This window comes from Choristoneura fumiferana, chromosome 24, assembly GCF_025370935.1.
Source record: "Choristoneura fumiferana chromosome 24, NRCan_CFum_1, whole genome shotgun sequence".
NCBI lineage: Eukaryota > Metazoa > Arthropoda > Insecta > Lepidoptera > Tortricidae > Choristoneura > Choristoneura fumiferana.
Window position 1 is genome coordinate 8,017,617 of NC_133495.1, and position 14,938 is coordinate 8,032,554.

At 38.9% G+C, this 14,938-nt stretch overlaps 1 protein-coding gene across 1 annotated transcript; it reads right to left on the reverse strand.

Moving 5' to 3' along the window:
* Positions 1–597: 597 nt before the first annotated feature.
* Positions 598–14,190, reverse strand: LOC141441571 (caspase-1-like). The gene is made up of 7 exons (XM_074106345.1): positions 14,126–14,190; positions 9,003–9,572; positions 8,019–8,200; positions 7,291–7,433; positions 6,317–6,449; positions 5,153–5,403; positions 598–3,866 (listed from the first exon to the last, which is right to left on the reverse strand). The coding sequence occupies exons 2-7, from the start codon at positions 9,493–9,495 to the stop codon at positions 3,674–3,676; spliced, it is 1,395 nt and encodes a 464-aa protein (XP_073962446.1). The 5' UTR covers positions 9,496–9,572; positions 14,126–14,190; the 3' UTR covers positions 598–3,673.
* Positions 14,191–14,938: the final 748 nt, after the last annotated feature.

A 14,938-nucleotide genomic window follows, 5' to 3' on the forward strand; every position in this document is an offset into this window, starting at 1 on the left:
AATTTTATGTGCTTCATGTACAATAAATAGATAAGTATCACCTTGTTGCTCGAATAGTATTCAGTCCCGTAAACTACTTCAACTTTGCCCTCTGGCCCCAACATTGCCTGATTTGATTTAGAGTCGATAACTTAGCACTCTATAGGTTTTAAACATTTAACTACAAGGGAATTATTATTACGGAGGGATAAAAGTTTTATCGACTCTAAATCGAATCAGGCAATGTTGGGGCCAGAGGGCAAAGTTGAAGCAGTTTACGGTAGGTCTTGCTTGTGCATTCTGATTGTGCTTTAATAAAGCATAAGTAATCAGAATCGAATCAGCTCAAACGTCAATTACACGCAAAAGCATAAATGACAGTTGATCGTACTCAAATAAAATCCTGAGAAACCTTTATTGGGCCATCAGCACCGTCATCATCTTAACAGCTGTGGTCCACTGTTGGACGTAGACCAAACGTAGACTTCCCTACTGGGTGCTGGAGCCAAAGTACACCAACACTTGACTGAAATATAATAGGTATTCTGGGTTTCTCAAAGGCTGTTATTGATCATCATATTCATCTCGAATACAACATACGTAAACAAAACACAATGTAACTTTCATGATTTTCACTCCTAGTCAAAATACCACAAACGGGACTTATCACGCTAAAACACACGAGTAATATTTACCTCGACGTTTCAATCACATGGTTACGAGTAGACTCCACTCCTACTCTACCTACTCGTGACCACGTCTGCTTTAGCGTGATAAGTCCCGTTTGTGTTATTTTGAAAACACAATGTCGCTACAAATTACATATTTATTTTTCCTATTAATTAAAAAGGACATAATTACATAACGTTTATTTGAAAATCAATAAAATTATTAAAATAGATATAAAATGACGTTAGGTACATGACACATACTCGCGCCGCGCAGTGAGTTAATCCTAACTTATAAAAGTAAGTACCTAAGTATTATAAAAGTTAGGTAAGGTATTATAAATGTTGTGAAAAGGGTAGCAAAATAAACGGCTCTTATATTTAATTTCAGAAAGATAGAAAGAAAATATTTATTCGTGACAACATTCGAAAACAAAGTTAAATTCTTCTATTCTATTGCACCACCTGCTAAAATGTATTCCTTATTTCTGTCCATTGTAAAGGTTGCCTGGAAGAGATCGCTCTGAAGCGATAAGGCCGCCTATTGCTTACCTTAGAAAATCTCTATGTATATACTTGTGTTCTCTGTACTGTTTACTGTATTGGTGTGCAATAAAGAGTTATTGTATTGTAAATTCTAATTAAAAATATATATGTGCATGTCACGTAATGGTCCCAAATCAGCAAAAATTGCCGGTCTTGAGAACTGTTTTTATTCATATAATATTACATTTTATGTGGGCGTGTGATATATATTATAAACATAATATCATGTGTGTATTTTCGGCGTCCTGGACAGTTGCTATGTACAGTACCAGAATGTTAACGTCGCTCAAGACTCTTTGGCTCAGGCCTGAAATGTCTGTTTTCCTAAAATGTAAAATTCTCAAAACGTCTGCGTTTTCACAATGTTAGCACTTCTATTTTCGTCAGCTTTCTCGAAATGTCTGCTATTAAAAATGTGTACAATCTCAGGAAGTCGTCTATTCATAATGTTGACATTCCTATAATATTAGCATTACCATAATTTCTGCTTTCCCGTTATGTTCACTTTTTTAAATAGGCTATAGTCTTGTTATGTTTGTTTTCCCATAATGTCTGCTTTATGTTCAAATCAATGTTCTTAATGTAAAAGGTTTAATTGCTTGCATACTTACTCTTTGATAACATAAATATCTATACCTAATATAAAATACCGCTGAACCGATTTAGCTGAAATTTGAAGACCATGATTGGATACATTTTGGGAATAACACTTTTCTGGAATGCCAACGTTATAAGAAGGCGGATGTTTTGAGGTTGCAGACATTTTGAGAATAAGCACTTTCTGAAAAGCGAACATTATACAAAAACTGTCATTTTTTAAGACAGGCAATTTTAAATAGCTGATATTTTGAGAAGCTGACGTTATGCAAAAGACGTGTTGACATTCTGAAAAGCAGACATTTTGCGAAAAATACATTTTAGGAAAACGGATATTTCAAGCCTGAGCCGACTCTTTGGTTATCTTCGTTTTCCTCAAAATTCAAATGAGATAGAAAAAGGAAACTGATCTTTTGTTTTGTGTTTCGAACGACAACTGACTGTTGTTGTTTCTTTAAAAAATATGGCTCTGTCCATCGGAGGACAATTTTGCCAGTGTCTAGTAGTTTTTGCCGTTGTACGGTAAAAAAAATCTAGAAAACGAAATATGAGACGTAATGGTGGATGAACGAACGACAACTGACTGATTTAAGGCACTGAGCTAGTCTGCCCTTGTACTACGTAGTGCAAAATTGGAACTTCGTATCTTGCCGTTCCGCTGACGCTTATATTATGTAATACGAGAGTGAGAGGGACGGAACGACACGAAATTTGATTTTCGAAATTTCGTAGTAGCCCTGCTGTACTGCTCCTTGTCTATGTATAAACCTAACAAACAGATAAATATGCTCTGCTACTAACTCAATACTGAATCACAATGTTGTCCGAAATATTTTATAGCTAAATACTGCTGAGAGATCAATTGCACATTTGCAGTTCTGTGGCTCTTGGTACTAGGTCCAGCCTGTAGAGATAATCAATCTTATAAGTAATGTTATTGTTCTTATAAATACACCATATTTCAATGGATCACCTATACTCTGTTTCTACGGCAGGCGAAAAAAATTACTATAGGCACCTATGGGCAACCTTTCGCATGTAAGTATCTCTCAATGTCATTCTAAATATGATACAACAAGTTTTATTTTAATGAGTGACAACTATTTGTACTAAGAATGATAGAAAAGTTCGCCTGTCGTAGAAACAGTTCGTAGAATAGTTCTAAATAAACTATGCCACTTCAAATCTGGTAGCGATATCCTATATGGCCCATTCTGGGTTACCAAATGCCAACTATGTATGAAAGAAAGAAAAACATTTATCCGTGACATTACCTAAAATTAATTAAGTACCTAATGATATGTCTGTGTGATATGTCCGCCAATCTGAAGTGGGACTGGGCCGAATATATCTGCCGTCTGCATCCGGATCGATGGGTACGAACCGTTTCGGGATCCGAGGGATGGCCATAGGGGCAGAGGCAGACCCAAGAGGAGATGGCGGGACGACCTGAGCGCTTTTCAGCTCGATTGACAGGTGCATGCCCAGGATAGGGAAGAGTGGTGGAGGAAAGGGGAAGGGGGATGGGGGGGGGAGAGGGATATTACGGGTTACATAAAAAATGATATGTCTGACAGAGAGTTCTTTAAAATTACATTACAACCCAAGGTTAGGTATATCATTACCAGATTTGTCGTAAGAACTCGTATAATAAATAAATATATGTAAACATACTCAGAAATTGCTTGGTACTTCTATTTTTCGTATTTATTTTTCCTTCTCGTTAAGAATATTCCTTTTAATTTTACTGCAATTAGAACACATTTCCCGGCCTTAGCTTAACTTATTTTTTTTTTTCGATATATTCTAGTTACTGGGGGGTATTACTTCAATATAATTGTAAACGGTCCATTATTAATTACTGATATCATATGTATCATTTGTTATATGTATTGGCGATACAAAAACTTTAAACTGTGGGGTGGAAACTTATCCATATTAGCCTCAAAGTGCTCCCACACGGACTGAATGAAGCTGAACTTCTGGACGTTGTACTCAGCACCATCTCCGACTCTTTGTGTCATTTTCAATAGGTTTTTGGCGACAGTGTCCTCAGGATTGTGTTGAACGAAACCCCTGAAAATTTTTAAGATATATTAGTTGTATTTGTTGCCAACTTATATTTTAGTCTCGTAGCTATTTTTGTATTTGATTTGTTTTGTGTGACTTTCCGTAATTTCACTCTTCTGTGGCCCGGCGGAAGACCAGTGCTGGTTTTCAACCAGCGATATGCTGAGCCGGGACCTTTTTATAGCGGCAACACTTCTTATTGTTATTTTTCTTAACCTTAATGTGTCATTGCTGTTATGAATGAGTTATTTTCTTTCTTTTCTTTCTTTCTTTCTTTGTTGTGGAAGGACGTTGCGAGTCTGATAATTTTGTGTGCTCGAGCCAGTCTTCTTTAAGCTGCGTTTTTACCAGAGACGTGTGAGGATGCGTTGTAAATAATGTGTTTGTCATGAACCAATAGAAGCCCCACATGTACTTATTCTCGTTCAGCGCAGCTCCAGTGAAAATAGCTCAGCGGAGCGAGGATAGGGAAATTAAGCGATTATAATGGTTCATGACAAACACATTCTTTGTAACGCAACGTTGCACATCTCTCATGGAAACTCGGCTTAGAGAGGAGGAAAGAGTAGCATTTAAACCGGTGTACCTTCGGCAACAGTAGTCCATTACGAGGGTAGACCAACGATTAGGATAATGAGGATATGCCTCATATTGTATTCTTTGTATTGTATTATTTGCCAGCCAGTTCCTTTTGTCGGAGGCATCGCATTGCAAAAGAAAATGTTTTAAGGTTATTTATTGCCACGACAGCAGTATTGTGTTATCTTTTACACTGAGCCACGTCACTTCTTCCCTGTATATGTTTTTTTTTAAATTTTCTTTGTGTGACTGGGGTAAAGGAACTGGCTCATGCATATATGTTTAATTAACGTTTGGGCTCCACAGAAAACCACCGTCACTGCACATAATGTGCGGCAACACATGCTGAGTGGAGACCCTTTTTGGTATCCTATCACCAAGTAACATAGTTTTAGTGCTAGTTTTATTCTTGGTTTTAGGCGGTACTTATGGAGCCAAAATAAATCTATCTTTCTTTCTTCTTTTTTTCTTCTTTCTTTCTTTCTTTCATATTAGTTGTTCCTGATTAAACACGGTATAGGAAACGGACATGTGTTATTTCTGCATCCCTTATTTATTTAGTTAATTTAGCTAGATGAATCATTGAATCACCGTGTTAAATATTAGTCCATGAAAACTTCATAATACTACCATTAAGTATTGTGAACGCAAACATGAGTCTACGGAGCAAAGTGCGGGGTGTCACAGAGGGAACGTGCACAAAGTGTACTTACTCCAAACATTTCTTTAGGTATTCGAAATACTCCAAGAAGCAAGAACATGGCATGTGGATCGGCTGGACCTGGGTTAGCGATGAATCAGGACATTCATCGGGCGTCTTAGGCCATGGCTCCTTAGGTTTCTCTGGTAGCTCCATGGCCTCTGTATGTGTGCAAGAATAATCTTGTGTCTCTTTTGGATTACTAGGAACAAGGTATAGTTCCCTTAATAAAGTGGACGTCACTACTGGCATTTGCTTCCAATCCTGAAACAATATTATAAAGAAGTTAAGCTGAGCGTTCCAACAACCAGAGATTAGCGATGTTCTTCATGAATCAATAGAAACATTTCATTTATCTATCCTCCCTCCGCTCATTTATTTCCACCAGAGCGGTGCTGTGCGAGGTTAGGTAAACGAAGCATTTCTATTGGTTCATGAAAAACACATTCCTCGCAACAAATCCTCGCAAATCTCTGGTGGAAACGCTGCCTGAGAGAGGAAAAAGCGGCCACTGTTCTTGTTGTTGTAATAGTCTAACGTATTGAATCACGATCGTTTTCACCTCACCTTTCTGTCACACGGTATACGCTGAGGGTAGAAAGAAATAGCGAATGCAATCACTAGCGTCAGAGCGTTAGATAATGGCTACAGGTAGACCAGAGAAAGATGAGAAGAAGGTAGATAGGTAAGAGATGAAAAGTGATGGTGATGATGTCCTTCATGTTGTGTCCGACAAAGGCGAACCTTTAGGCTTGTTTATTATGTGCCCGAATATGGCTGGCAAAGCCAAACTTATTCTTAAAGGTCCTTACAGGGCGCGCAATGTAATTGACCACTATCATTATAACAACCATTGAGAATTGCGCCTGGTGAAGCAGAAGCCCCGCCACCGCTCCGGTGCGAGATAAAATAACTAAATAAGCCAATCGCAAGCAAGACTGAAACGTCAAATGGATTTCACGATATTAACGCCATCTAGCGATATTTCACCTGTCGAAAAGCAATGTCGCATGCGACTAATTTTACCTGCACCCGCGCCCGCAGGCGTGCGCCCGCTCCGTGGTGCGCCAGCTAGCGAATTGGTCCTTATGGTTCAGTGTACTATTATATTGAAATAAACTAGAAATGAATCAAATACTAAACTATCTAATGTCAATTGCATATAAGTAAATCTCACCCTGCTATTCACAAAATCCAGTGCGACCTCTCTTCTGACTAGCCTGAATATAGTTTCCAAGTCGTCTTTGTACGCGTGTTCTTGAATTTTGTTGCACAGCGATTGTATGAACCAAGAACCGCGGTGTGGATGTCTAGAAAAGAAAAAAAAAAACATGTATTTTGCTAATTGTATTTTTTGTTGACTGTACTTGTATTGACATCCAACAAATTTCAAGATTGACTATAAGTGAAGCAAGAGTTTCAAAAACTAAGTAAAGTTTTTAGGATAGTTTTTACATCAATTGTCATCAACCATCATAACAATGCGTTTGTTATAATAAATAAATACATTTTTTTCGATGGTCCCGATTATAAAGAGTGAGGAACGGCGGTTCTGTGTCTCTTTTTTTTTTTTTTTTTAATAAGAAATATAGTAGGTACATTGTTGTATTTATAGAGGCTAGAAAGTAAGCAATAGATGAACGAGTTAGTTCGAAAGCCGACCCAAAGGGGAGGCCTACGATAAAACGAGTTTATGTATTGCACTTTTGGCCGAGAATAAACATTGTGCTTTTCACAAGCACTGCGAAGAAATAAAAAAACTTTTATCACAAAACAAACAATAACAATCCAAAGACTACGTTGCTTCATTTCCTCCCGCCGATTTTAATGTTTCTATTCATTATTTTTTTAAAGAGACCGTTCTTAGTGGCCAGTACCCAAAACCACAAATTTAAACCATAAAAACGGCAGTAAGTCGAACATGACGAGAATGTATATTGGAATCCAATGGACATTGCCCGCCGCATTGTCCTGACATTCAGGACGGCTGGTGTATGCAGTACTCGACATTACCAGTCACCCCGTATATGTGGCATAAATGTTCTATCATGTAGAGCGTGACTCCACCAACTTTTAGAATCGCGGTTTCTTAGAAAAATGGTTAAAACGGTGCAAACCGCATCAGCTAGCGTAAATAGACCCTTATACTACCTCACAGAAGCTCTGCCGACTGCGGAACTGTGGAACACGATTCTGTCGGCTTCTGTGGGAAGGTGGTAAGGTGCGCTCTCGTCATCAAGGTCCAACTGGTACCTGGAAGACACCTTCATCGCCGGTTTGGCCCCACGACAAGCCTGTAAAGCAAACGATACGAGTGAATACTTTACTAAGCCCTGCAAATTAGCTCGTTGAAGTGGCAATGGGAAATATAGCACGGAGAGCAGGCCATTAGGGCTGAAGAGTTCTCGAATGAAGACCGCGGATCGGCAAGCGCAGCGTTGAACCTCCACCATAGATAGATGACCTGGTTCAAGCATGGCTGGTGGATGCAAACCGCTTCTAACCAAGGCAATTGGAGGTATATGGGGAGGCCTATGTCCAACAGAGGACATCTTACGGTCGATATAATGATGATGATGAGGGCCCAAAGACAAATGTGTGTGGGCGATGAAGGGATTTTTATATACTTGATGCAATACAGTACAATGGCTCTTCATTGTACACCACCAATAGTAAGCGATACAGAAAACAGGTAGGTGAACAGAAAGAGAACAAGGACTTTTATATAGTTTTCAAAACTTAAGTGGTGCTTTATAGGAGATGGCGGCGTGCAGTCGGAACAATCCATAGATGATTGGGAAGGGAAGGCCCAGACAGTGCCGGGCTCTCACTGGTTAAAAAGTTTAGGTTATATTGAAATAAATTGAAATGTTTTTTACCTGGATTATGAATATGATCGGTTTTGCTGCCAAAGTAGGGTTTTTCGAGCAGTCGAACGGTTCAAAGATTTCGTGTTCGCTGTAGTGCTGGTCGTGTGCCTCTAGATAGCCTGGTTTATCGGTGCCATGCGTCAATACGGCGACGCACACGCACCCGTACTCTGAGAAGTCAGCTGCTGCGACTGGAACAAATAATAAATATTTTAGCCGTATAGTATTAACAGAACAGATAACCGTTGGGGGAGAAAAGTCCTCGAGTGGCGACCACGAACCAGAAGACGAAGCGTTGGCAGGCCTCCCACCAAGTGGACTGACGACATTCGTGAGAGTTGCGGGAAACAGGTGGATGCAAATGGCGAGTTGTCATTCATTGTGAAGTTCTAAGGGAGAGGCCTTTGTTCACCTGTGGACGTCTTCCGGCTGATGATGATGATGAAAGTGTTAAGGAACTAAAGTCACCGACATAGCTGTAAGGGTATGCAGGTTGAGGTGGCAATGGGCGGGCCACATCGTTCGAAGAGCAAGTAACCGTTGGGGGAGAAAGGTCCTCGAGTGACTACCATGAACCGTAAGACAAACGTTGGCAGGCGTTGGTAGGTGGACTGGCGGCATCGTGAGAATTGCGGGCAACCAGTGGATGCAAGTGGCGAGTTGTCGTACATGGTGGAGTTCTAAGAGGGAGGCCTTTAATCAGCAGTGGACGTCTTCTGGCTGATGATGATGTGATGATGAAAGTACCAAAAAATAAGAATTTATATGCGAAATAAGATTCGAAAATTACCATGGGCTTTGCGGTGAAGGAAATCATCGTGAAGAAGCCTGCACACACCGGTGAAGCAACTCAACGGTGTGTGTGAAGTTCTCAATCCGCACTGGGCCCGCGTGAGTGGGAACCGTGGCCTAAGCTCTCATTTTGAGAGGAGTCCTGTGTCCAGCAGGTAGAGGTATACATATAGGCTAAGATGACGATGATGACATACTCACAATTTTTGAGCGTGTCCATCAACTTTCTTCTCGAAAGATCGTTGTGTGACTGCACTTCAAAACTGAATTTCGTGAACGTGTTTATCAAGGCCGCTTCATCTAGTCGAGTACCCGGTCTCTCCGAGCTATCGTGGAATACATTGTGGTTGAATATAATCATACGATTCCCTTTAAATTTCTCCAGTTCGTAAGTTCTCGCGTACTTACTTGGTACGCGTGGAATTTTCATATCTGATTTCAGAGATTTCACTTGTTTCAATTCGGGATCAGACTTTATTAAATCGCTGGTTTTTGAAAGGTTTATATTTGGAAAGGAATATGAGCCTATGATTTCGCCAGTTAAACCACCAGCTATACCACCGATCACTGATTCAGAAGGACGTATCAGATTTGTTGGCATTTGATAAACACGACTATCCAGGGCCTCTATAAAAGCTTTTGTCGCCAATGCTCCTATTTTATCTGTCATTTTTGTCGGCTCACGGTAGAACATAAACTATCGCATTTAGCCTCCTCTTCAACAGGCGCCAGCGCTTTAGAAGACAGCTGTCTGTTCAAAATTGGTTTTGCCTGAAAAAATTAAATTGAGACATGAAATATATTTGGCCCACTTACAACTACAAAGGTTGTGTGACTTACGGGATGACCGTAAAAGTAACAAAAAATTTGGAATTGAAATAAAAAATACAAAAAGATTCCAAAAAAAAAAACAATCTTAACTGTAAAGGTCTCTACCTAATACACCGTATTCTACTGTAATAGGAACGAGTCATGCACGGAATGTAACGCGCATACATGGCGAGTGACGGCGACGGTTGGTTAAGAAACATGCCAGTGGGCATAGTCTCATACTTTTCAATATAAAATAGTACATTGTGTCTTAAGGAATTACGAACGAGAGTCTATTAGAAGCCCGAAGTCGAAGACTGAGGGCTTTAATGAGTCGATGTTCGTAATTCTAGTACCGCCCGTGGGACATACAATGTTTTTCATCCCATTTGCGAGTAAAATCCTCCCCCTCCCCCTCCCGCAGTATGCGCCGCAACGTGCGTGTGCATGTAGACCATGTAGTCCTGCAGCAGCACGGCGCAGCGCCATCAATACGGGCACTGACTCATTTACCGACCTTGGGCTTCATGACAAGAAAATGTGTACGCGCAATGACTCATTTACCGACCACGGGATTCATGACAAGCACATTAAGGTCGAGGGTTTTATTTGGGGGGGTTGCAACCAAGGTAGCCTGCATGTTATGACACTGTTTACGAGCAAGTGTGATGAAATAGTTATTTCACCTCAGCACCTCAAACAGGCAGGTTTTGCTATGAGAAATCAGTGAGCAAAATCGCATTTTGCTCACTCCGTGAGACAAAGTAACTTTTTAATTATTTTTTTTAAATGCTGAGTACAGTGTTGGGTCTACTCACTGAATTCCAAATATTTGAACTTTACTTTGATCTGTCATTTCACTTCAACTCGAAAAAAGCAAGAGATAGGATCAAATTTGTCGATTACAAACTTAAATTAAATTTTTGGTATTAAAAATATATCGAAATATTTCCAAAATGTAAATTTTCCCGATCTTTTAATAAAGTATGCAACCTCGTTGCACGAAAGCCGCTTCTCTTGTTTTTTTTTTTTATAAAAGAATTCCGTATACTGCCTCTACAGTATAATTATTATTTGTTAAATTGAATGATTTTTTAACAAATCTATTTATGTTTATGTAATAGAAATCATATTTAAAGGTTTAATTGTTCAACCTTTTCAATTACCCCGAGATGAGGCTTTTTGCAGTATTAAAAAATAAGTGTGACATTAGTACAAGAAGTTAAGATTGCATGTTATGAGTATGCGATTTGTATTGTAGCTACTGGACTCCTTTTATGGTTTTAAAAGTAATTATTATATTTGATAATAATCGGATTCTATTTAAAAAAAAATGTGTTTGTTTTGTAAACAGGTAGGTATATGTGGTTTTATTCTTATGTTACATTTAAATTATGTTCTCGCTGCTGAGGTGAAAAATTGTATGTGTCACACGAGACCAAAGTTTTTTTGCATCTCGTGTATTTCAATCCCTTGCTGATCTCAGGATTCTAACCTAGAATCACTCGCTAACGCTCGTGATTCAATTATAGAATCCTTCGCTTACTCGGGATTCAAAATCAACACTCGCAACAAAAAACAACTTTGCTCTCTTGTTGCACAATAGTTATTTGTGTCACAAGGGAGCAAAATGGTGTATTTACGGCGAGGGCGTACATTGAATCCAGAATGTAGCGAAGGGTTCTACAATAGAATCCTGAGCGTAATGAGGGATTCAAGTGTTAACGCCCAAGATGAAAATAATTTTGCTCCCGAGTGGCTCATACAACTTTTCACACCAAGCATTAAGAAACTTGAAAAAAAAAACAAATTCTAAATATTATTAATAAGAAAATCGCGTGGCTTTACAATTATCAACTTCAAAAAATGGCAATTGCAATAAAACACTTAGAAAAGCCTTGAACAGAAAAGTTGCACTTTGCTCCCTCTCGTCAGGGAGGAAAAGTTACTTTTCTGAAGGAGAGGTGTAAAAAATATATTTTTGCCTGACACGTTCGTATTCGATGGTTAGATCATTTGCCCAAAATTGTCATTTCCTAGTAGCAAAATTTCCAGTAGCGTTTTTTTATTTTCTTAATTTACAACAGACGTATTTATTCCTTACATGATTTTTCCATTCGCAGATTTTTCTGAATGCTTTTTTCCCAATATGCTTTTTTACTGGAAGCTTATTTTTACAATCGCGTTTTTTCCCAATTTCAATCTACACAGAAACAGTGTCGACGGAGCTCCGCTCATCATGCGGAGCTCTTGCTTTTGTCACAGTATATATATAAGCTAAAGCAGTATGGAAGCTAGGCATATTTTTTGAGATACATACCTACGTTCCAATGGAGCTTTAGGGTTGGCCACTTATTTTTTGTAAAATTTAAAAAAAAATGTTTAGTTCGCGCTGTAGCTCAGCTTATTAGACCTTTTATTACAAGCTTTTAACTTGCAATTGTATGTATTGTATGTATATTTGTATATTCGGTTCAAATCTTGCAAGTTAAATTTGACTCGCTTCCCGATGTAAGTATCACCTACCTACCTATCACCAAAACAACCAAACGTTCTATTCAAAATAAAAAATATATTATTTAGTAATAGTAAATCATTCTTACCATTCAACATCAGCGGGAATTTAAAAAATTTAAATATTTCCTAGGCATCGTTTTTAATATCGCGGATTGTCTGGGACGCACACTATTGAAACAACGCAACGCGGCGACTATCGTCTCGACGCGTCACTAGCGACTGCAGTACCGCGAGACCCACTTCGAGGCTGTATGGAGCGCGCGTCTGTGTGAGTGTGTTCGTTTCGATCTATTTGTTCGTAGCTTCCCTACTGCTTTATATAATCTTGCCGTGAAGCAGCAGTGCTTGCACTGTGGTGTTTCGGCGTGGAGAGTGACTTAGCCGGTGAAATTACTGGCACTTGAGGTATCCCATCTTAGGCCTCTAGGTTGGCAACGCATCTGCAATATCCCTGGTGTTGCAGATGTTTATGGGCGGTGGTGATCTCTTACCACCAGGAGACCCACTTGCTCGTTTTCCATCCAGTGGAATAAAAATAAATCTTAGCAAAAAAAATCGAAGCTTTACCGTCGTTTCGCTTGAATGCTCGCTCGAACGCTCCTGTTTATTTTATGAACTTTTACCAGTAATGAAACATTCCCTAGAATACTCATTACAAGTGAATGCTTGAGTTTATCAGCTCCTTAATGATAATTTTGCAGGTGGTAGGACCTTGTGCAAGGTCCGCCCGGATTGCTACCACCATCTTGCTCGCTAATCCTGACGTGAAGCAGCAGTGCTTGCACTGTTGTGTTTCGGCGTGGAGAGTAAGACAGCCGGTGAAATTACTGGCACGTGAGGTATCCCATCTTAGGCCTCTAGGTTGGCAACGCGTCTGCAATACCCCTGGTGTTGCAGATGTTTATGGGCGGTGGTGATCTCTTACCATCAGGAGACCCACTTGCTCGTTTTCCATCCAGTGGAATAAAAAAAAATCTTAGCAAAAAAATCGAAGCTTTACCGTCGTTTCGCTTGAATGCTCGCTCGAACACTCCTGTTTATTTTATGAACTTTTACCAGTAATGAAACATTCCCTAGAATACCTACTCATTACAAGTGAATGCTTGAGTTTATCAGCTCCTTAATGATAATTTGATTTTAATGACATTATTTTTAATGTTACGAATATTACTCGGCTTACTTATGAAAGTTTCCAATCCGCACTGGATCCGCGTGGGAACTACGGTCCAAGCTCTCTCATTCTGAGAGGAGGCCTGTGCCCAGCAGTGGGACGTTTAAAAGCGGTGATGATGATGATGAACTTATGAAAAGTAGCAAGTATAGTTGGATGTGTGTTGTTTAAACCTTTTTAAAGCTATAGCCCTTTCTAAGATCTTAAAGAAGATTTCTTTCGCCATCCGTAGGTACCTACATACAGCGTACATATGTATCCACGCTTGTATTGTATTTTGCCTAGGGCACTGAACAACCTGCATGATTTGATTAGCCACGACACAATCTTCACACAGTTGCTTGAAGCTTATCTGTCCACAATTTTTTGTCACTTCTGTTTTTTCTTTGCACCATACCCTCTACCTTTCCTTTCTTTACATCACTCTACTGGAGTCTTTTGTGACATTCTGACAAGCTGACACAAAAAAAAAACTGTCACACACAAATGTCAATTGTGAAACACACATTTTTGATGATCATAACGGTCATCGACCTACCTAAATTCTTTTGACAGAGGGCTACTTTAGATCCTTAAAGTTTTGTAATCTGCTTACGTTTTATTCTTTTCAGATTAGCAGGAAAATACGGACATAATGACAAAGAAAACTACTTGCTAAAGTTGATTAATATTTGGTAAATTGTGGTGTTAGAAACGAATAAGATTGAACCACCTTTCCCTGTTCCTCTAAGGCTTTGAAAGTATTGATCTATCGGGATTTATTGTCAAATTAAATGCAATATTATTCATTAAAAACATAATAAAGTCTTAGTAGTGGGGTACTTACGTGTCAGTAGAATGCAGGTATCAGTTTGAGTGTATTATCAATGTGTTATCAATTCACCGATTCCGATAGGAAAGCATGATAATTTTACATGAAATCGATAAGTTTATTATGTACTATAGTTTAGTTCGATTTCGCTTAATGTAACGTACATTAACTTTTCGGCCGCTCGATCACAGGTTTTGTAAACATTTTCTTTTTTTTATGCTTTGCACATGCCTGTCATGGTATGGTTGCCTGAAAAAGATCGCTCTGAAGAAATACTTGCTATGGTTTCCTAAAAAAGATCGCTCTGAAGCAAAACTGCCACAAATTGTCCACTTTTTTCTTTATTTTATAACGCACATTCTACAGTAAGAATTACTGATTTGCCGGATATTTGTATCTACAGATTATGTGGAATGTGGTGAAAATCCGTATTCACGACTTAAGACACTAATAATCCTTATCAGTATCTGTGGAGACATATTTAAACAATTTGAAAAATCACAAGAATATAGGAATCAACGTGGAACCATTTCTATTTTACTCTATGTTGAAGGGTAACAAATACCAAAAAGATTTGTGTTTGGAAATTCAAATTACAGGTAAGTTCAGATAAAAAATAACTCATGTGAAAAGGTTTGCGGCCCCTGGCAGACTGATTCAAAAAGGTCAATGCACGTTATTTTCAAAGTAAGTGAAATATATTATAGTATGTTATCATTGAAATGTAATCTATCTTTACTTAAAGAAATATGACAAACTCTGAATGGCGATCGAGCAGATTAGTATGGCCTAGTGCTTCGAAGTAAACGCACATGTCATTTGTGCCAC